General features: G+C 39.3%; 1 protein-coding gene across 9 annotated transcripts in view; it reads right to left on the bottom strand.

Annotated features, from left to right (window-relative positions):
* FAM13C (family with sequence similarity 13 member C) overlaps positions 1–24,905 on the bottom strand; it is a 146,367-nt gene that overhangs the window by 33,223 nt on the left and 88,239 nt on the right. For all 9 annotated transcript variants that reach the window (XM_032842624.1, XM_032842590.1, XM_032842599.1 and 6 more), the window contains one exon: positions 7,189–7,273. In XM_032842624.1, coding sequence (XP_032698515.1) covers positions 7,189–7,273 — 85 coding nt within the window. The remainder of the gene's footprint in view (positions 1–7,188; positions 7,274–24,905) is intronic.

Raw genomic sequence — 24,905 nt, 5'->3', positions numbered from 1 at the left:
ATTTCACACCTTGAAAGTAGTTATAATTATGACAGTAGATAAAGACAAATGTTAAGCATTATCAACTGGAAGAAAAGCCACATAAGCTCTGACTATGGCAAGAATGCCCAGCTTTTTAAAAAAATAATAGCTGACATTTATTGAGCATTTATTAAGAGTGGTGTGCTAAGTTCCTCATATGCATTATGCTACATTAGTCTCAAAATAATCCTAAGTAGAAACTAATCTTTTTTTCCCATTTTAAAGAAAAAGAAACTGATGTACAGATCAAATCATCTGTCCAAGATCACTTAACCTGCACATCAAGTTCTGCAAAGAACTGTTTCTGAACAAGACAGAAAAAATGGATGTGATTTATTTGGGCTTTCAAGAAGTTCATGGCATGGTTTTGATATCAGAAGTTATTTAAAAACAAAACCAAATGACGACTGGGCTAAATGTTTTGCAGTGGATTACAAAACCCACTTAACAACATGCAGCAAAGAACAGAGTTGAGTTAGTATCTTTATGATGGACATGCCAGTACTAATCCTTGCAAATGGATCCTGGATTAATCTTATTTTACATTTCAAAAATGACATGGAGGAGGAAATAGAATCTTGAGTCTGAGTTTGCAGATGATATTCCTATTTTCCAAAGAATAAATTGCTAAGCAACCACAGAAGCAACTCACAAGTCATGAGGAGGCTCAATGGCAACAGATGACCTTCGATGTGGACAGTAGGAAATGCAGCTGGAGAAAACTATCCATGTACTCTTTTTTTTTTTTTAAACATTTTATTTATTTATTTAACAGAGAGAACACAAGCAGGGAGAGTGGCAGTCAGAGGGAGAGGGAGAAGCACACTCCCCACTGAACAGGGAGCCCAATAAGGGGCCTGATCCCAGGACTCTGGGATCATGACCTAAGCTTAAGGTAGAAGCTTAACAGACTGAGCCACCCAGGTGCCCCTAAACAAAGGAGTTTAAAAGCAAGTGAATTCAGACCCCTCACATTCAAGAAATGATTATTACAGAAATTCCAAAAGTCCATGTGTTCCTCAGTGTTTTCTTAAATACTTTTTTTTGTTCCAATTCAAATTTTTATTAGAGATCCCAGTATAAATTATTTTTTAATTTTTTTAATCATTTTTTTATTTATTTTCAGCATAACAGTATTCATTGTTTTTGTACCACACCCAGTGCTCCACGCAATCCGTGCCCTCTCTAATACCCACCACCTGGTTCCCCCAACTTCCCATCCCCCCACCTCTTCAAACCCTTCAGATTGTTTTTCAGAGTCCATAGTCTCTCATTATTCACCTCCCCTTCCAATTTCCCCCAACTCCCTTCTCCTAACTCCCCATGTTCTCCATGCTATTTGTTATGCTCCACAAATAAGTGAAACCATATGATAATTGACTCTCTCTGCTTGACTTATTTCACTCAGCATAATCTCTTCCAGTCCCGTCCATGTTGCTACAAAAGTTGGGTATTCATCCTTTCTGATGGAGGCATAATACTCCATAGTGTGTATGGACCACATGTACTCTTAATAAGCACTAAACTATCAGTTTGGTATGGAATGGAAATTTTGGACCTCTAATGGAATAGTGCTATGATATAAAAGCCAAGAAAAGAATATGGATCCCTAGGAAGAGTTCAGAAAAATATCCGACATGCATAATATTTTGTAATTAATAAAACACTCTCATGCCCATGATTTTTATATTTTTAGGTATTCATTTTTTTATTGAGATCATCATAGTTTCATATGTAAGAAAAAATAGAGGGATCCCTTGGGCACTTTGCCAGTTTCTCCTAGTGGTATCATATTTATAAATAAAATTCCATTTGACTCCATCTGGAATCCGCTATGAAGGTCAGGTAAATGCATATCAAGAAACACACAGGGTTCTAGAGATGGTTTAGATCGCAGGAGCTGAAATGACTATGAAAGGAGGGGTTGTAACGGGTTAATCAACTACAAATCTAGGTCACTTCAGGGTGACAGCACATTACTTTCAAAACACAGTAGCAGAGAGTATATACATAGAGTATGGGCTTAATATCAAATTCTAGAATATCAGAACTATGGGACTTACTTAATATTTAGACTGGATAGCAAATAGCATAGTGTGAAGGACTAAACTTTGGAGTCTGACTGGGGAAACCCTTCCGCTCCTCCTGTTTCTTACCGACATCTATCATTCAGTAGCTGTGGGACCTTCAGCAAGTTATACTAAATCTCCAAGCTTATTTCTTCATCGTTCATCTGGCCATAATAATGGCACCTACCTCATAAGGTTGTGAAGATAAAAGAGGAAGATCCAGCTAACAATGTCTGACACAAATGAAAGTGTCATTATTAGCTAATTATGAAATTATGCATTTAAAATCTTTTAAAGGAAGGTTTCTAAACCTTGGCCCTATTGAAATCTTGGACCAGATCATTCTTTTTTGGGGAAGTAGAGGTGGGCACAGAGGGCTCCTGTTCATTGTAGGATGTTCAGCAGCAACCGTGGTCTCTATCTCATTAGACGTAGCACTTATCTTCCAGCTGTGATACCAAAAATGTCCCTCGATATTGCCAAATATCCCCATGCCTGGGGGAGCAGTGGGCAGGTGGATGCAAAAAAATCAACCCTAGCTGAAAGGAACTAATTTAGGACAAAAAGATGAAGTACTGCTTTCTATGGTGGTAGACATTTCTTAGTTAAAGCAACAGGTGTAACATACCAAAAATGTAAAAAAGTTTCAGTTAGGATTTAGAAATACCATACACACATACACATAGATCCATAAAGAACAAAGTTTCTAAATTATATTTGGAATTAGGTGCACTTAAAAGGTTGAAGTAATGGAGATCCCTTCTTACTAATTTTCAAACACTGTGTGGGGTAACTGCCAGATAGGATAAAACATCAAGTTGGGTGGATAACACACCTAGCAGACACGTGAGATGCCCCCATGTTCCAGAAGGCCAGTTATAAACTCCGCCTGCAGGAGGAGGTGGACGTTTCTTGCCCCCTAGAGAAACACTAGAGCACTGTGTTCCAGAAAGAGTTCCTGAATCTCTCTGTACCCCAGAATTACCAGAGCAGCTTTTCAAACATAGGAATTTCCAGGCCTTATCTCTACATTTTAATTTTTCATTTTAGGGTGGAGAGCCCAAGACATCTATCTCTAAGTTTAATAAGTCCTCCCAAGTAATCGGTAACATCTGGTCAAGTCGACAGTGTCTTAAAATATAAGAGAGAAGTTCAGGTTCTCTTTAACTCTGCCCCATCTTAATTTGGACATAAGAAAGCGACCTACACACCATGCAGAATTCCTTATGGGAATAATGATATCCTATAAATAGTTATATACATTAGCTCTCACTAATGATCATTAGGAACAAAGCTCTTACCCAAATAAAAAGTTTGAAAACCAAGATTTTACAACAAAAGAATTAATTAGAAACTGCTGTCGTTTATTATTTCTAGTAATAAGTCTTCAGTTATCTCTGGTGACAGCTTTTGCTACAAACTCCATACCATCAATCACCCATGTTCAGACAGAACAGGGGTTACTATGCTTAGTCATGTAGAACAAACAGTCCTTCTGCACACTCTGAAAATGACAAGCAGTTGAAAAGACAATGTTCATTCCATTTTCTATTCAACAACACCAGAATAGATCCTTACTAATGCCACAGAGGAAGGATTTGCTTCGGCTTTAAGAGGCTATTGATATAGGCAGAGGGATTTTGAGTCTCAGTGTGGAGGGGGTTTCCATCTCAAAATATGCAATTTGCAACCTACAGGTAGGGTTACCAGCTATCCCAGATTGCCTGGGACTGAGAATTTCCCAGCATGTGGGACTTTCAGTGCTAAAACTTAGACATTCCTGGGCAAACCATGACAACTGATAACCCCATGTATAGTCTAAAAGTCCTCTTGCAGCTGCTTCCCTCTCTATCACTTTTTTCTAAGGGTCTCTATATCCCCCAAATCTGCCCAAACCCTGGTCCATGTCCCCACCCCACACATTTCTAGCCTGAGGACTTGGGTGCTTGAGCACCTTTCTCTTCCTAAAGTAAATGGACTGAGCTGATTGGTCACAGAACCTGAGTTATAAGTCCAAGTCATCCAAGAAATTGAGGCGAAGCAGAATCAAAGAGAACCTGAGAGAACCTGACCTTCTCCCTCCTAATTCAAGACACTTAATAATGGTTCCCACTACTTGGGAGTGTTTATGAAATATAAAGATCACAGGACTTCCACCTCAGACGGTCCAGCGATGAGGACTAAGAATCCCATATGTGAAAAGCTTCTTGGTAATTATCACGTGCAGTAAGGCTCACCAACAATATTCAGAACCCAGTGCTCCTCCCGGGGTGCCATGAAATGTGTTTCTGCTGCAAGGGCAGTTTATAATTGCATTTCCAGAATGGAGATGCTTTTCAGATATTTTACTAGGAAGGACTGACCTTTGTAACCTATAAATCCAAGTTAAAACCCACATGTTGATCTCAAGAGACCATTTCAAATGCCTACACACTTTACTTGTCATGCCCTAATTGAGTCTAAAGTAAGCTTGAAATCTATTTAAATCAGATCAATTTATATTTATAAATGTTTGCCTTTAATAGTTAATTGGTAGCATATTATATCCAGATATTTCGGTAAAAATCACCTGTTGGGTTTTGTCTTTGTTATAACAATTACTGACATCAACAATTACTAATTGAATAGATATATACATGTAAGGTTCAGGGCTAGATGCTAGGCTTTGGGAAGAAGAAAATTTTAAGTTATATAATCCTTTATAGATTTATGGTCATTTATACTAATCTTATATGATCACACTCTCAACATGGATTTTTATACACATAAAAATTAGTTTCGAGGTGGTCAAAGATGGCTCTAGAAATCCTTTCACAGTCCCTGAGCCTTTAAGATGAGCAAACATTTCTTCTTTCTGAGTGACACATGGATTAAGAAATATATGATCCAAATTAATTAATTAATTAATTAAATGTAAAAATATATGTATACATATGACCTTCTTATAAACACTCATTTTGGAAGCCAATGAGAACCAACGATCCCATAAATTAATCTGTGAAAAACTATTCCAAATGTTTGCCACATTGGCAATATCCCTGCCAAATGCAGAGACTTTTTAGGTCCCTGAAAACATCTGGCAAGTGGTTTCGAGATTGTGTTATTAGAAAACGAGAGAAGATATGTGTCAAAGTACTACAAGGTCGAATATGGGGGCTGGAGCTACTTCACTCTTATGCAGTCATTTTGGACATGAGACTCCTTATTCATAAGCTCTACGAAGGTGAAAAACATCAAGATTTTATGGATTTTATCTTTGAAAACTTGCCAGACTTGCCAGAAATATTCTTAACTAGTGTGTGGAAACACACACACAGAATGAAAACCTTTCATCCTCATAGACTCTCTTGGAAGGGCTCTGGGACCCCTCAGATTCACCTACATTTTGGAAATTCAGCATCCTCTGTAAGGAGCCTTCTGTCCATTTCTGCCATTTGACACTTAACATGACATGTATGGATTGTTCCTTTGGTATGGGCAATTTCTACAAAAATTTGGCATGTATTTCCATTATACAAGGAGTGTTAATAAGCTTGTTCAAAATCCTGTCCATCCAGAATGAGAAAATGCAAAACTACTCTTGACCATTGGAGATTATGACACATACACACACAAAAAAGTCATGATTTAAAATAGAAAAAAAAAATATATATATATATCATACAAATATTTTATAACTCTTTTCCAGATACTTGTGTAGCTATACAAAACATCAGACAACTCAAAGGTGAATTTGCATCTGGCTTAAGACTTTGTTATGTGTTTATATGTGTTTGTTGGGGTTGGGGGAAGAAGAAGAAAAGTGTCTCTAATAATCTGACTTAAAACTCTAATTGGATTGACATTGGGTCCTGCCCCCTCTTATTGTCTTTCATCAAAACACAATGGATGGCTAGCAGAGCAAGGGGAGCTCATCAGAAAATAAGGACAGTCAACTAGCCACCTGCATCCATGGGAAAATAATTTACCACTTACCAGCAGGGTTACACTAGGCCTCAGTGTCCTTATCGTGAAGCATATTATTTCACAGATTAATTTAAGGATTTAATATAAAATATATAAAGGACTTAGTGCCTGGAGCACAAAAATCTTCAATAGTAATAAAGCTACTAAGAGTATTAGTAACTATTATTAATATACTTAATTATTAATTAACATACTTAATAAACACTGGGATGATGTTTTTACCTACTTAGACCATATGGATCTGTTTTAACCAGTAATATCTTAAATGAGCTATTAATAATGACACTGAAATGCATTACCTTTTTAAATCTCTTCTTTCAGTTCCTGGAGATAAAGGACATCTCATGAAGCAAGTTCACCTAATCCTATTTTTATCAGCCATCCAGAAACCAGTCTATAAACCTCTTACCCATCTGGATTATAAAAGATAAGCTGTGCTCTCATTTCTACTCATATAAATTAGTGTTTCTTTCCTAACTGTCTTTCTGGAAGCATTAATTTGCCTTCTGCTTACTAGCCAATCTACCATCTCTGGGGTTAAAACCAGAGAAACTATCAGACAAATGGAAATCAATTCTGAGACTTTTCAACATAGAAGTTAATGCAGAAAAAAAAAATTGAGACAGAAAAAGACAACATAGGATCACAAAGAGTTACACCACTCACCTCCTCTTTGCCTATGTTGAATCATCTTACAAGCAGGTAATAGAAGAAAGCAAGTAGTCATGTTAAAACTCTCCTCTCACCGAATACCTCAAAAATACTATCAGTATCAAGACAGTACAGATTATCTACATCCAGTGATAGAAAATAAGTACACCACTTGTTTGTCACAGAAAACCAAGTAGGAATTCATTAGGACCAGGAGTTGTGGTGAGTGTTTTTCACCGGACACCTATTTATGCTTAAGGCAGACGCTTGGCCCCCCAGCTGGAGAGCATACTCTATACCAGCACACGCCTTGATGCCTCCTGCTCCCTCTCAGCTCCCCCGATACAACTCGAGCACCTCTTCAGCTTTTCTGTTGCACCAGGCATGGTTTCCCCACAGGAGGCCAGGTTTAGGAAAGCAGCAAGAAGCTGAACTATCCTGACAGTACACGTGAAGACCTGTCCCCAGCCCAGCCTCTTACCTGCAGCATCTGCGCCTTCCGCAGGCGCACTCTGGGTCGACACTGGGGTTGGGTCCTTGAGTCCGTGCACCTGAGCAGCTTCTTCCTGGTTTGCCAAAAATGCAGAGCACAGATCAGTTTCCAGGGCTTGGAGCTTCAGCAAGGAATTCTGCCAGCAAAAGCAGAACATCGGGCTAGCTAAGTAACTGCCTAATACACAACAGTGAGTCCGTAGCTCCGCAGAACACCTTCCTCCAGCGCCTGGCAGGGGGAAGATCTCAGCTCCAGCTGCTTCAGGTAGAGCTGATTGTGCCAGAATCAGATATACATTACTTCACATGCAGCCTCAGTTTCTGCCTCATTTCAGTCCTAACGTATATGGCTTTATGTGTCACACACGGGACTGGTGATTTCGTCAGCAGGAGACGCTGCACCAGAAGGAGCCAATCTGAGATGGTATCTGCTTCCCCGAGTGCTTGGGGCTTTACGCTTTGCAAGTGTTTCATTCATTGTGCTGACATCAGGAGCAAGTGACATTAGGCCCCTCCCAGGCTACCATTCATAAAAGCCAGCATCCCTTAACTACGGAGACTGCAGCAGACCGCAGTGCATAAAGAGTTACTGCTGCAGAGGCCGCCTGGCATCTGGGAGGTGCTTCTGGGCTCCCTGATCTACATCTGTTTCTGGGAGGGTATATGCATGCACTCATGTGTGTCTTCTGAAGTTGCCTCCCTCACATGGGATGGCTATACATGCCTATATCGAAAGCAGGGTGGAGGAAGCAAGGGAGAGGGCCTTGGTCACTGAGGGAGAAGCAATTTCTTAGCTCCCAGAACAACCCTCTCCCCACCCTCTTCATTTCTCAGTTTAAATTTCTCCCATGGTTCTTAATAAGAACAGAGTCATGCAGACTGACGCACGTATCCTGCCATGATGCAGATGCCCAGCAAATTAATTCCCCTGACCAGGTGAAAGTGAGTCACGCCTGAGGCCTTGGCGGGGTGCCACTCCCCTGCAACAGGAAAGCTCTGCAGGCCCCAGCAGCTCCCCGCCCCAGAGCTCCTGGCAGGGGTGGCCACCTGGAGTGGAGACTTGATCCTGTGCCTATTATGACCCTCCAGTACACACATACTCGCTCACACCCTACCCTCCACATCCCCTATTCCCCACACATCTTCATACACTCACCCCCATCCCTATCCCGTGCATACCCTTATACCCTACCTTCACCCCCTGTTCTCCACACCCTCATGCCAACCCCATACCTTCACACTACTTGCACATACACTTAATCTCCAAATAACCCCATATACACTCTCATTCCTACTCTTCACACTCAGCTTTTTTTATCCCCTACTACACACATACACACAGAGACCCCCCACCATACACACACCATATATACGCCCTCAAACTCAGCTCCCGTTCTCACATCTATTCGGTACACACACACTCCTACCCCCACATATACCCTCATGCCTTACCTCACCTAAGTGCCTACCTCCGGCATCTCTCCACACTGGGCCCCTCCGCCCCACAATACCTATTCCTACACACATACCCTCATCCATGCTGTTGATGTAAATAAATACGAGCCCACAGCAGTGTTTTCAAAGTTGTTCCCTACTAAATGGGCTCCAGATACCTCCTCTGCCGTGCTCAGAGATGAAGGCACAAACCTCCTCTGTGCTCAGGGGCTGCTGACTGAGGGTCCACAGTTCAGATTAGGCATCTGCCTAAGATCGGGTCACCTTTTTATTGCTCCCTCCTCCTTTCTGGGATGTTCTCCCAGCATTTGAGTGTGAAAGTAAGAACCTGAGGTTTGTGACAGGAGCTACACAGAAGCAAGGGCACCAAGTTTCTGAAAAGAGTTCTAGGCATCTGGGAGACAAACAAACAAACAAACAAAATCCCAGACAAACTTCCTACTGGCAGACCTTGGAGAGTGACCTTTCAAAAAAGAGCAAAACTATTTTGAAAATTAAGAAATGATGACATGAGAATGTAAAATGGTACAGGTGCTATAGAAAACAGTATGGCATTTCCTCAAAAAAAAAATTAAAAATAGAACAACCACATGATCCAGTAATTCTGCTACTGCATAGATAACCCGAAAGAATTGAAAGCAGGGACTCAAACAGATATTTGTGTACCCTTATTCATAGCAATATTATTCACAATACCCAAGAGTTACATTACAGACTGAATTGTGTCTTCCTCAAATTCATACATTGAAGACCTAACCCCCAATGCAACTGTATTTGGAGATGGAGCTTTTAAAGGGAAAATGAGGTCTAAGGGTGGGGCCCTGATTCAATATGATTGGGCTCATATAAACACTGAGAGATAGACACCGGGGATGCATACACAGAGGAAGAGCCATGTGAAAAAGTGGCTTTTTTCCAACCAGGAGAAAGGCTTCGAGAGAAACCGACTCTACCATCACCTTGATCTTGAGCTTTCAGCCTCCAGAACTGAGGAAATAAATGTTTGTTGTTTCAGCCACCCAGTCTGTAGTATTTTTTTTTTAATGGCAGCTCTAACAGTGTATTAGCAGATTAATAGAAGGAAGAAGGAGGACGGACGGATGGACGGAAGGAAGCAAGGAAGGAAGGAAAGAAGTCCCTCCCTACATTTAGAGGAAGGGTGTGGAACCTGCTGCTTCTTGTAGACTCCATGTGTTCTTATATATTCTACAAAGCAGAAGAGGACATGTCAGCTCTGCTACCTTCTATGCACCTGACTTTGGGCAAGCATTTTTGCTATTCTAAACCTTAGTTTTTCCATGTATATATACAAGCATGTATAATACATATATAAAATAATAAATATATAAATATATGTATATAAATAAAAAATATATAAAAGCATGTTTTTATATATATACATGCTCTTATTTTAGGACTGAACACTGGGTTTATTACGAATTATCTCCACACCCCAGAGGCCACTGGGCAGAGCTCTGGTCATGTGTGAGGCCAAATGCTACACCAACCCTGAGGCCTTGACTCATCACTTTATCTTCCAGGGCCCCACTCTCTGCATCTGCCTATAAAGGGCCTGGGATTAGGTGACTTCTAAATCCCTTTCCAACTATAAGGGAAAGGAAAACAAACATGCATATACACTGAGGATGGTGCACAGAATATGGCACAATGTGGATGCTAAGATAGTGTTTCTGGAACTGAACCAAGTGTACATGCAACACAAATAAAGAGCAAATAATTTCAGTGCATAGAAGTATGTCAGCTCACATTCAGAAGCCTCTGAACTGCCACAGGGAGTGAGGTATAACGCTGAGACCCAGTTATGGCTAGAAGTAGTAATTGGGTTGTTGTCCATCTTACTTTCCCACCTCTCCCTCCCTCGTACTCAGACCGAAGCAAAAACAAGACAGGAGGTTTGTCGAAGATGATCGATCTGCATGGCTGGTTTATTCCTCTCTGAGATAAGAGATGGGAGTAAGGTTAAAGGAGTGGAGAAGAAAGCAAGTGGCAAATGAAACAGGAGAGAGAAGATGAAGGTCTCAAGGTATAAGACCACCTCCAAGCAGAAGGGAAAAAATAAGCTGCTATAACTGAAGACAAGAAAGCAGAATGGAAGTGTCTTCCTTTCGATGGTCATTCTATGACCAGTTGTCATCAACTATATAACTTCCTCACTTCAAACTGACCCATTACCTGAAGACGACCAGATGTTTCTCAACATAGGAGTGGAGAGTGGGGATTTGGACATGCTGTGTAGGATGGGTCTATAGACCCATTATAAAGGGATACCTCTCCTGCTGACCAGGAAACCCAGGACAAGGGTGGGGGTAGGGGCCTTACCTGTAAGCAATCTATGCCACCGTCATATGTCCTTCCAGTGAGCAACAGAAGACATTCAGCCTGTCGCATCAGGGCTGAGCCCCATAGACAAACCCTTGAGAAGGCCCATGGACAAGTCACACTGCACATTGTGCCCCTACACAGATGTAACACCCCACATGCAGCTACTAGGCTCTGCCCACTTTTAATGCACACAGAGCTGCACTAGGCTCTGGTGAGACTGGTTTCAGCCCCTTCTTGTGGGGCTTCCAGTGTAGTGGGGAGATAGCCAGAAAACAAGCAAATCAAATAATAGTGAAGTTTCTACTGTCATATGTTGATGGAAAAAGAAACCACAAGCCCGAGGAGAGAGTAAGCACTGGTTTAACTCTGGTCATGCCTGACACAGTGACCTTAAATGCAGGAACATGATTTTCTCCTACAGAAAACTAAGGGCTGTAAATCCCTGGTGTCTTGGTGCTACCTCAATGCAACCATTCTCTCACTAGGACCAGCACTCCCTATGAGGCTGCCCCAAGCCCACTCCTCAGAGCAGCCTGCTAGCACTAATGCAGATTTACAACCCCAGGTCTCCATAATGGATCTTTAGGATCTACAGGAAAAATAAACAAAGGCTGATGGATGCCCTAAAGAACAATGACTACCTCTCCTCTCCCTCTCCCATCTGGATATATACAAAACCAAAGAGAAGTCCACGAAACCTAGGTGTGGCTTTCTAAAAGCTATTTTTTTCCCTCTTTTACATAATGGAAAATATGCTACTTGTTTTAGAAAATACTCTACTCACTTTTCTCTGCTATGCAATTACTGGGTCCCTCTTTAGTTGGGTTGGAATGGAGAACACCCACACAGGCTGGATGGTTAAATGCTATTTTAAGGTACCTTCGCCTGCAATTCACCAGTTGCAGAATAGGGAAAGTTTATTTTTAATATTTGTGAAGAGGTTCAGTGGCCCTTTCACATCCTTTTATCTAAGAACTGTATATAAATTCTCTATGGTGATATGAAGATCAAATATGATATTTGCTCAAAGTTGGGGATACAACTGGGTCCCTGAATATCCCATTTTACTTACCATTCTTCTTCCCTGATTTTAATGTTTTCCATGTATATTTCCCTCCATGACCTACCTCCCAAGCCCTCCTCACACACACTCCCCTTTCTTTCCACCTGCTTCCTGACCCCACCTCTCCAGGCCTGCTTTAGCTATAGTCATTTCACAGTCAAATTTCTATCAAATTCTTGAGCCAGTTTTGATTACCTTAGCTAAGCTGCACCCCCAATTTCTCTGTTAACATTTTGTTTATTTCTAACACTCACCAGAATATGTAATTTAATTCATTTCCCCTTGTTTATTGGCTCTTTCTTGCTCCAAGAGGGCTGGAACCATGCCTCCTTTGTTCACTGCCATACCTATCACAGTGAGTAGTACAGGAGCCAACCTATAAAAGGACTGCCATTGCATATTAGTTTTTATTTCCTGGACTCTTTTTAGGCCCTTCTGAGTATCCAATTCCAAGCTGTCCTGTTGCTGTGGCCCAGAAACTTTAAAATGATTACAAATCACTAGGGGATTTGTTAAAGATGTGTATCACATAGGTATCACGGAAGAGATTCAAATTCTGTGGCCTGGGGCAGGGGGGTGGGGTGGTGGGGGATCATTTAGATACAGGAAGTCCAAGGTCCACACTTTGAGAGACATAGCCCTATTCCCTGGGGACTTGACCTACTCTAAAAGCTGCCTTGTTTGCCTGCTTAGCTCCACCTATCCCAGGAACAGTAGCTTTTCCCTGACTCCTCGCCCTCTGACACCCTCATTAGTCTCCTGCCCTGGACACACCTTGAGGACTGCTCCTCCTCTGTTTCACCACACATACACACTCACACCAGGACACATAAGTTATGAAGTGCTCAGAAGCAAGGCAGTGTTGCCTTCTGAACGGCTGTTACTGATCTCTGAATGTTCTTGCGGAAAGAAGCTGGACTTCTTCCACAGGTGATGGTTATAGAAAATACCAAATTGACCCCCCCCTAGAAAGAGTGGACTTTCAGCTAATTCCTTTGGGGCCTGTATTGCTTATAGTCCAGGAAGCTTTGCAGCCAAGTCCAACTGCGGGATTACACACCTCAGTTCAGCCTCCTCTGCTCCAGGGGATCAGCCATTACCTCCCACACTACCCAGTGGAGAAAGTCAATGTAAGAGAAAAACCTATTCACTTCTAGGGGCCCTGTGTTGACTACGGGATCCGGATCCTATTCTGATATTAGCAAGACTTCTTAAACAAGGACAGTGCCACCACAACACACAATAAACCAAACCAAATTTCCGTTTAGCCAGAGGATTTCAACCTAGGAAGGGAGAGTATTGTACTTAGTTTTATCTCATTTTGATGTCCTTGTTATGTTCACCTTGGTAAATAAATATAAAAATGAGGTGTTTGGGAGACAATAATACTGCTAATGAAACTCCTATTTTAATTCAGAACTCTGATATTGATTTTCTGAAACTATAATGTGTCTCATTTTCAATTCATAGAAAGGACTTCGATAGTTTCTCTTTGGAGCTATTAGTACTTAAACTATCCAAAAGGACAGGGTTTAAAGAGAATAAGCCCCCATAAATCATATTTTCTGAAACATCAATTATATCCTGAGGGCTAAAGTCCACAAATCTATTCTGTGTTGTGACCCATACATTAACTCTTAGTAACTACTTCTGTTTCAATTTATTTTAGCTCTGAAAAATATTCTGCTTAAAAACTAAATTCAGTAAGATGGGGTAGACTAAGATGGAGTTGTAGGAAGATCCTGAACTCACCTCCTTCCATGGACACACTAAATCTACAGTTACATATAGAACAATCCCCTCTGAAAAACAAACAAACCAACAAACAAACAAACAAACAAAAAATACCCTGAAAACTAGCTGAATGGCTATTTCACAATAATGGATAAAAGGACTATATTGAGAAGGACAGGAGAAGCAGACATACAATCTTGCAAAAAACCCCACCTCTAGCATGGTGATCCACAATCAGGAGGGATTCCACAAATAACAATTTCTCCCTTAGGAGCAAGTGTCAAGCCCGACATGAGGTGCCCCAACCCTTGGGACCCACAATAGAAATACAAGCCCCCAAAATGTCTGACCTTGAAAAACACATCCAGGAAACTCAAGGGACTGTACAGAAATGACTGGCTTACATGCAGAGTAACCCTGGGGACTAGCAAAAAGGTAGCAGGTTGTGGGGCACCTGGGTGACTCAGTTGATTGAGCATATGACTCTAGGTTTTGGCTCTGCATTGGGCTCCACACTCAGTGGGAAGTCTGGTTGAGATTCTCTCCCTCTGCCCCTCCCCCTGCTTGTACATACTCTCTCTCTCTCTCTCTCTCTCTAAAATGAATAATAAACCTTCAAAATCAAACAACAAACAAAAAAGAGCAGCAGTTTGAAAATGCCTATACTATATGTGAAGAAGATTCATTTACTAACCTTAAACCATCTACTAGACGGGCTGGAACCTATAAGAACTCTCTGGGGACAGTGGCACTAGCACATGTCATTTCTGCATTCTCTCTCTAACTTCATAGTGCAGGCAGGTGTGCCCCAGCCCCGCACTCTCCCACTGCCCTGCTATAGCTGGCAGGCACACCCTGGCCCTGCAGTCTTCCACTGTCATGCTATGGCCTGCCGGCACATTCCAGTCTTGTGTTCTCCCACTGCCTTACAAAGGCCAGGGACACACGGTTCACATGCTCCCGGTTCACTCCTTGATCACCTCACTTACTCTTCTGGCCAATAAGATCATTACATTATGTTCCTGCATTCCATAGAACTATAATAATTGGAGACAGTTCTTGACAGACTACTATCACCCCCAGGGTAATATAAACAGCAAACTGAAAGACACTCCTAGTCTTTCTGTTAAAAAGGCTTCTTTACTTGTTTTAGACCTTCAGCATGAGGGAAAGGCTTCAGGTTGGCCAAACATCTAGAAGCTAGGGGGTGTTCTCAAGGAACCTAAACAGGGACACCTTCTTTGTGCTCTCCTTTGGCCTCAAAACAGCATATGCCATTACCTCCCAAAAAGGAGCATATATACTTATCTGAAGCTCTGATTTTTGCACCTGTCACCCAGGAGACACCAGATGACCTGTCTGGAAGCCAACAGGATTTACAATTGCAGCCCCATAGGAGTATATATATTTATAAACTTTAAAAGTTGCTGCCTGAGAGTCTGGCTTCTAATCACCTGAAACTAGGTGCTGACTGAGGCTCTCTCTTTAGAACACTGACAAGTCTTGGCACACCCTCAGCAACTGGGACCTACCAAGAATAAATGAGACTGTTTAGACAAATGCAAAGATTCTAGAGACAACAAAGAACTAGAGTAGAATTGAAAGATAAGTTTCATCTCTTACACAAGGCCCTACTTGAAGACTGGGAGATATAGATGTTTTCCCTAATACAAAGGAAAAAACACAGTCAATCAAAATGGAAAAACAGAGGACCATGTTCCAAATAAAAGAACTAATTAAAACCCCAGGAAAAAACAACTTAATGGAATGGAGAGAAGTAATCTACCTGATAAAAAATTCAAAGCAATGGTCATAAAGATACTCACCAAACTTGGGAGAAGAATGGATGAGCCTGGTAAGAACTTCAACAAAGAGATAAAGAATATAAGAAAGTACCAAACAGAAGTCACAGACCTGAAGACCATAACAGTAACAAAAAAATACACTAGAGGGAAAAAAGAGCAGATTAAAGGATAAAGAAGAACTGATTAGTAACCTGACAGAGTAGTGGCAATCATTCAAACTGAAGAGCAGAAAGAGAAAAGAATTTAAAGAAATGATGATGGTTTAAGGGACATCTGGAATAGTATCAAGGATCCTAACATCCTCATTATGGGGGTCCCAGAATGAGAAGAGAGAGAAAGGGGAAGAAAAATTCTTTAAAGAAATAACAATTGAAAATTTCCCTAACCTGGGGAAAGTTACAGACATCCAGGTACAGGAAGCACAGAGAGTTCCAAAAAAGATGAACCCAAAGAGATCCACACCAAAACACATTAAAATTAAAATTTCAAAAATTAAAAATATGAGAATCTGAAAAGCAGCAAAAGAAAGCAATCCATTGCATATAAATGAACCCTTCCTCCATAAAGTTTTCAGCTGATTTTTCAGCAGAAACTTTAGGCCAGAAGAAAATGGCACAGCATGTTTAAAGTGCTGAAACAAAACAAAAACCTTACAACTGAGAATACTCTCTACAACAAGTTTACCATTCAGAATTGAAGAGGAAATAGAGTTTCCCAAGCAAGCAAGCAAAACTAAAGGAGTTAATTCACCACTGAACTAGCAGATAAGAAAAGAAAGGGAAAAAAAAGGAAAGAAAAGAAAAGAAAAAGGAAAAGAAAAAGAAAAGAAGAAAAGGTCATAACTAGAAATAAGAAAATATTTGGAAGAAAAAATCTGAATGGTAAAGGCAAGCATAGAGAAAAGATAATTTATCAAACTCTTACAAACCTAGTATGAGGGTAGTAAAAAAAAGTTTAAAAAAATTAAAAAAAAGTATGAGGGTAGTAAAAAAAAAGTAGTAAAATCAACTAAATCTACAATAATTATATATAAGGTATTCATTAAATAAAAATACATAAAATATGACATCAAAAACATAAAATGTGTTGGAGGAGTAAAAATGTGGCAGTTTCAGAATGCATTTGAACTTAAACAATCACCACCCAAAATAGACTACTATGTATGTAATGGTTATATATTAAATTCATGGTAAGCATAAACCAAAAACTTATAATAGATACATAAAAAGTAAACAGAAAGGAGTCTACACATAACACTAAAGTCATCAGATCACTAAAGTCATCAAATCACTAAAGTCATCAAATCACTAGGTGAATAAAGAGAAAAGAACAGAGAAGAACTACAAAAACAAGCAGAAAACAGTTAACAGAATGGAAATACATACATACATAATAATAACTAGTTTACATATAACTGGACTAAATATTCCAATCAGAAGATAGGGTAGCTGAATGGCAAATAAAGACCCATCTATATGCTGACTGCAAGCTATTCACTTTAGATCTAAGATACAGACTGAAAATGAAGGGATAGAAATATACCCCATGCAAATGGAAACAAACAAAAAGCTGGGGTAGCAATATTTATATTAGACAAAATAGACTTTAAAACAAAAGTTGTAACAAGAGACAAAGAAGAAAATTATATAATGATAAAGAGATCAATCAAAAAATAGGATAAAACATTGTACATATTTGTGCACCCAACATAGGAGGACCTAACTATATAAAACAAATATTAGAAACTGCAATGGGAGAAATTGACAGTAATACAATAATAGTAGGGAATTTTAACACCCCACTTACATCAACAGATAAATCATCCAGACAGAAAATCAATAAGGAAACACTGACACCGAACAACACGTTAGATAAGATGGACTTAACAAATATATACATAGCATTCTTCCTAAAATAAGAGAATATATTTTCTTCTCAGGTACACACAGAACATCCTCCAGGATAGATCACATTAGCCCCAAAACAAAACTCAATAAATTAAGAAGATTGAAATAATATTAAGCATCTTTCCTGGCCACAGCACTGTGAAAGTAGAGATCAGCTGCAAGAAGAAAACTGGAGAAAGGACAAACATGTAAAGACTAAACAATACATCAGAAAACAGCCAATGGGTAAATGAAGAAATTAAAGAGGAAATAAAGAAACACCTTGAGACATATGAAAATGAAAGGACATTGCTCCAAAATATGGCACCTATCAAAAGTAGTTATAAGAGGGAAGTTTATGGTGATACAGGCCCACCTCAAGAAACAACAACAGGGGCACCTGGGTGGCTCAGTGGATTAAGCTGCTCAGTGGATTAAGCGGCTCAGGTCATGATCTCAGTGTTCTGGGATCGAGCCCCACATCGGGCTCTTTGCTCAGCAGGGAGCCTGCTTCTCTCTCTCTCTCTCTCTGACTCTCTGCCTACTTGTGATCTCTCTCTCTGTCAAATAAATAAATAAAATCTTAAAAAAAAAAAAAGAATTTCCTTTATAAAAGAAACAACAACAAAAAAGTCTCAAATAAGCAATCCAAACTTACATCTAAACACCAGAAAAGAACAAAGTCCTAAATTAGTAGAAGGAAAGAAAAATAAAAGTCAGATCATAAATAAAATAGAGATTAAAAATCAATAAAGATTAATAAAATTAATAAAGATTATTATTTAGAGTATTTATTAAGATTATTAATAAGATTATTTGTTAATAAAGATTAATAAAATTAAGAGGTGGGGTGCAGAAGGAAGATGGTAAAGTAGGAAGATTCTGAGCCCACCTCATCCCACAAACACATTGAGATAAAAGCTAAATCTGTGAAACTAACTTTGAAAATGACCCAAAGACTGGCAGAACAAACCTTCCACAGTTAATCACAGAGAGAATGTCACATTGAAAGGGTAGAAGGGCAGAGACACAGTTTAAAACAACTTCACCCTCCCCACAGTGAAACTAATCACAAATAAGACATAGCAAGCATGGAGAATCAAGAGTTTCAGACCCAAACCAGGAACCTCTAGTACTGGGGACCCACACTGGGAAGACAAGACCCCATAACATCTGGCTTTGAAAACCAGTGGGCCCTAACTTTAGTAGCTTTAAAAATCAGCAGGCTTCACTCTGGGAAAGCCAAAGCATGGTGGAAAATTGAGTCCCCACCCTTTAAAAGCCAGCATAATGTATAACTTGAGCCCAAGACACAGCACAGAAGTACCAATTTCAAAATCACCTGGAGTATATATGAAGATTTATTGACTAATCTTAGAACATAAGATGGAGGGGCAAGGAACTTCAGGAAATTTTTCTGGGAATATAAGTACTGCTAGGTGCCATTTTTTTTACACTCCCCCAGCCTAGATGCTTGCAGGAGCCAGTTCCAACTCCCTCCATCTACCTTGCTAGTAATGCATGCCCTGCCCCAGCATTTCCCTGAGGACCCACCCAACACAATCTGCCTGCCTTGGCAGCCATCACTCCTAAGAAGCTTCTGCTTCACCAGACCTTGCAGGTGCCCTGACAGAGCAGCACCACTCCAAAGTTACTCCTGCCCTGGAGAGTGAGGGAGGTAACCTCACACACTAGTATGCCTAGAGTTACAGCAGACCAATCTCTTAATGAGAGCCTCTCAGCTGACCCAGCAGGGAATGAGTGCTCCCCATGTGCCCATAATTATGGCAAGAAGCTACCCGTAGAAAGCTAAGCTGAGTGCTGGCCCTGTCTGCTAATAAAACTGCAAAAGCCTCATACAGTCTTATCAACAGTGTGGGATACAAATTCTGCCCAAGGGACCCAGCATAAGTAAAGTGGGTCATTCTAGGCAACTGGGCCAAAGGCAGTCAGGGCTCAGCCACAACTGTAGAGCACATGCAGCCAATATAGGCTGGAAGGGCCTGGTGTCGGTTACCTGGGGGGATTACACTACAGGGCACAAGACCTCTTCTACATAAGGCCACTACTTTCAAGAAAGGGAGACATAGCTAACTGACCTAATACATAGAAACAAACACAGTTAGACAAAATGAAGAGACATAGGACTATGTCCTAAATTAAAGAAAAAGAAAAAATCACAGTAAAAGAGCTAAATGAAATAAGGTTAAGTAACATGCCTGATAAGTAATTCAAAGAAATGGTCATAAAGATACTCACTAAACATGAGAAAGAGTAGATGAACTTCCACAAAGAGAGAGAAAATGTAAAAAAGAACTAGTCAGAGCTGAGAATTCAATAACTAAAATAAAATATACACCAGAGGGAAGCAACAGCAAATTAGAGAATGCAGAAGAACAAATTAGTGATCTAGAATACAGGACATGGAAAACAACCAAGCTGGAAAAAAAAATAATAAATGAAAACTGGTTTAAGGAAGTCAGTGACATCATTAAGTATAATTACATTTGCATTATAGGAATCCCAAAAATAAAAGCAGACAAAAGGAGACAGAAATTTTATTTGAAGAAATAATACACAAAAATTTCCTCAACCTAGAAAGGGAAACAGATATCCAAGTCTAGAAGTACAGAGAGACTGTAACAAAATGAACCCAAAGAGGTCCCACCTCAACACATAATTAAAATGGCAAAAAAAGTAATTATAGGGAATTTTAAAAGCAGCAAGAGAACGGAAATAGTTACATACAAGGAAACCCCATAAGCCTATCAGCTGATTTTTCAGAATAAACTTTGAGAGCCAGAAGCAAGTGGCATGATATATTCAAAGTATGGAAAGGAAAATACCTAAAACTAAGAATGTTCTACCTACCAAGATTATCATTCCCAACTGAAGAAGACATAAAGAGTTTCCCAGATAAACAAAAGTCAAAGGATTGTATTACCACTAAATCATCCTTACAAGAAATGTTAAAGCGAATGCTTTAACTGGAAAGAAAAAGGTCATCACTAGAGGAAAATAGTATGAAAGGAAAAAAATTTACAAGTAAAGCAAGCATATACTAATGGTAGCAGATTAGTCACTTATAAATCCAGTATAGAGATTAAAACCCAAAGCAATAAAACAATAATATCTATAAAAAGTACAGGCATACAAAAAATAAAGTTATGTAAAATACTATATCATATACATAAAATATGAAGAGATGAGTAAAAATTTAGTGCTATTAGAATGTATGTGAACTTCTGTAACCATCAAATTAAGATATATGCTATACATGTTAAGATGTTGCATAAAAACCCAATGGTAACCACAAATCAAAAACCTATAGTATATCGCTGAGGAGGAATAAAGACAGCAGAGGAGTAGGGGGACCTTAAGTTTGTCTTGTACTTCAAACACAGCTAGATACTTATCAAAGCATTCAGAACACTCAAGAAATCAATCAAAGGTGGGAGAGAATAAAACCTGCAAGGTAGGAGGGGAGGAGAGTAGTCTTGAGGGAGATACAACTGTGAATATGGTGTCAGGGAGGGAGCCTATTTATGGAGGCTACCACAAAGTATTATAAGAAGTGGAGTGCAAAATCTGAACTTTGAGGAATCCACTACTCTGGGATTAAAGGTGCTCCAGTGTCTTGGTGGGGTGGAATCCCAGGAGTGACAATGTGGTCTGAGGATCCTCTGGGTCACAAGATCAGGTGGCACCAACTTTGCCAGGAATGGGAACAGGAAAGCCCCTGGGACCAGTGGATCTTGGTGCCAGTTTTCTGTTCTGTGTTACCATAAACTGTGAACCACTGCGCCATGTGGCAACAGCTTTCTTGGGACAAACCGGGAAACAGCTAAAGCACCGGAAGACCCTCTCCTGGAGAAAAAGCAGGGGTCTGTGCCCAGGAGTCTCTAAAATGTGGAATTTTGAAACTCAGTTGTGTGCTTGGGATAAAAAATCTTGGATGCATTCAGTGTGAACACAGGGTTTAGAGAGAAACAGAACACAACAGAGGTGAATAATTGCTTTTCTATAAGGGCTCACTGAAGAGTGTGTGTGTGGTAGGCACTTTCAGCTCCAAAGCTAGAGAGCGGGGTGTCATCATATTTATCCTACCTATAGGGGCTAGAAGTCTTCAGAGAACAAAACAGCGCCACTTAGTGGAGGCTGTTGTCACTTAACACCCAGAGGCCATTTCCACTGAAATAAGTCAGCATGAGAATCAGCACAGCCAGTTTTTCCCCCAGAAGACCAGCAAAACCAGGGGCTCACAAGTCTACTGAAAACAGAGTGCTGCAAAGCTTCAGCTCTAGGGGAAACAGGATAAGCTTCCTTTTTGCTTTTATTTATTTTTATCTTTTTCATTTATTTTATTTTTTCAATTCCTTTTAAAATTTTTATTATTAATCTTTCTCTTCATTTTTATTTATGTATATTTTAACATATTTTTTATTTTGTTTTGTTTCAACTATCTATCTATAACTAGCTAGATAGATATGCATATCTATCTATCTATCTATCTATCTATATATATATATTTGCATTTGGGGATATAGATTCTTTTAAGAAGCAAACAAAAACACACCCAAGATCAAGGTTTTTTTTTTGTTTTTGTTTTCTTTGCTTTTTGTTTTGTTTTGTTTTTGTTTTTGTTTTTGTTTTTGTATTTCTCTTTCTTCTTTTCTTTTTTCTTTTCTGGACAAAATGATGAAATGGAGAAACTCACCCCAAAAGAAAGACTAGAACTCATGGCTAGGGATTTAATCAATACAAATAAAAGATACCCAAACTAGAATTTAAAACAGCGATTATAAGGATACTAGCTGGGCTTGAAAAAGAATATAGAAGACACTAGAGAATGCCTTACTACAGAGATAAAAACTAAAATCTAGTCAGGCTGAAAAACAGAGCCTATAACAGAGAAGCAAACATAAATGAAGGCCATAAAAAGGAGGATAGACAAAGCAGAGGAGTGAATCAGTGATACAGAAGACCAAATTATAGAAAATAATGAATCTAAAAAGAAGAGAAAAAGAAAAGTAATGAATCATGAAGGTAGAGTTCGGGATCTCGTGATTTATTAAGATGTATTAACTTTCATATCATAAGAATCCCAAAAGAGGAAGAAAGAGAACAATGGGCAGAAGTTCTGTTCAAACAAATGGTAGCTGAAAACTTCCCTAATCTGGGGAAGGACACAGACCTCAATCCAAGAACCATAGAGAACACTCACTAAATTCAACAAAAACTGACTATTCCAAGGCATATCATAGTGAAATTCACAAAATACACAAACAAGGAAAGAATCCTAAAAGTAGCAAGTAAAAAAAATCCCTTAACCTACCAAAGGAGATAGATCAAGCTTGCAGCAGACCTGTCCACAAAAACGTGACAGGCCAGAAAAGAGTGGCAGGAAATATTCAAAGTGCTAAACGGAAAAAATATGCAGCCAAGAATTCTTTATCCACCAAGGCTGTCATTCAGAATACAAAGAGAAGATAGTTTCCCAGACAAAAACTAAAGGAGTTCATGACCACTAAACCAGCCATACAAGAAATTTTAAGGGGGACCCTTTGATGGGAGAAAAAAAGACCCAAAGGACCAAAGACTAGAAAGGACAGAGAATATTACCAGAAACACTAATTCTATAGGTAACACAATGGCACTAAATTGATATCTTTCAATAATCGCTGTGAATGTAAATGAACTAAATGCTCCAATCAATACATAGAGTATCAGACTAGATTTTTAAAAAATCCATCTATATATAAAAGACACTCATTTTAGACCTAAAGACACCTGTAGATAGAACCATTTATCATGATAATGGATGTCAAAAGAAAGCCAGAATGTCCATACTTAAACAAACTAGATTTTAAAACAAAGACTGTAAAGAGAGATGAAGAAGGGCATTACATCATAATTAAGAGGTCTCTCCATCAAGATCTAACAGTTGTATGAGGCACCTCAGTGGCTCAGTTGGTTAAGTGTCCAATGCCTGATTTCAGCTCAGGTCATGATCTCAGAATTGTGAGATCCAGCCCCACATCAGGTTCCACTCTGGGAATGGAGCCTGATTAATATTCTTTCTCTCCCTTTACGTCTACCCCTCTCTTCATCTCTCTGCTCACTGATAATAATGCAATAATAGTAGGGGACTTTAACACCTCACTTACAGCAATGGACAGATCATCTAAGCAGGAAATCAATAAAGAAACAATGACTCTGAATGACACACTGGACAAGATGGACTTGACAACTTATTCAGAACATTTCATCATAAAGTGGCAAAATACACATTCTTTTTGAGTGAAATGGAACATTCTCCAGAATAGATCACATACTGGGTCACAAATCAGCCTTCATAAAGACTGAGCTCATACCATGTATATTTTCAAACTACAATACTCTGAAACTTAAGTCAACCACAAGAAAAAAATCTGGACAAACCTCAAATACATGGAGGCTAAAGAACACTTTACTAAAGAGTGAATGGGTTAACCAGGAAATTAAGGAGGAAATTTTTAAAAAATACATGGAAGCAAATAAAAATAAAAACACAACAGTCCAGAACATCTGGAATGCAGTGAAGGCAGTTCTAAGAGGGAAGTATATTGCAATACAGGCCTACCTCAAGAAGCAAGAAAAGTTTCAAATACACAACCTAACCTTACACCTAATGGAGCTAGGAAATGAACAGCAAATAAAGCCTAAAGCCAGGAGGAAAAGGGAAATAATAAAGATTAGAGCAGAAATAAATTATATAGAAACAAATAAAACCAGTGGAATGGATTAAGAAAACCAAGAGCTCATTCTTTTAGGAAATTAATAACATTCATAAACACATAGCCAGACTTATCAAAAAGAAAAGAGAAAGGACCCAAACAGAAAAAAATCACAAATGAAAGAGAGAGATCACAATCAACACTGAAAAAATACAAACAATTATAAAAGAATACTATGAAAAATTACATGCCAACAAACTGGGCAACTTGGAAGAAATGGACAAATTCTTAGAAACTTACAGACTACCAAAACTAAAACAGGAAGAAATAGAAAACTTGAATAGACTCATAACCAGCAAAGAAATTCAATCAGTAATCAAAAATTTCTCCCAACAGACAGAAGTCCCAGGCCAGATGGCTTCCCAGGGGAATTCTATGAAACATTTATATAGAGTTAATGCCTATTCTTTTCAAACTGTTCCAAAATATGGAAATGGAAGGAAAACTTCCAAACCCATTCTACGAATCCAGCATTACTTTGATCACCAAACCTGACAGAGACCCCCACTAAAAAGGAGAATTCCAGGCCAATATCCCCAAAGAACATGGATGCAAAAATTCTCAGTAAGATATTAGCAAATCTAATTCAAAAGTATATTAAAAGGATTATTCACAACAATCTAGTGGGATTTATTCCTAGGCTG

Source organism: Lontra canadensis, unplaced genomic scaffold, assembly GCF_010015895.1.
Source record: "Lontra canadensis isolate GAN:19392208 unplaced genomic scaffold, GSC_riverotter_1.0 scaffold3, whole genome shotgun sequence".
NCBI lineage: Eukaryota > Metazoa > Chordata > Mammalia > Carnivora > Mustelidae > Lontra > Lontra canadensis.
This window is presented reverse-complemented; position numbering and strand designations above follow the sequence as displayed.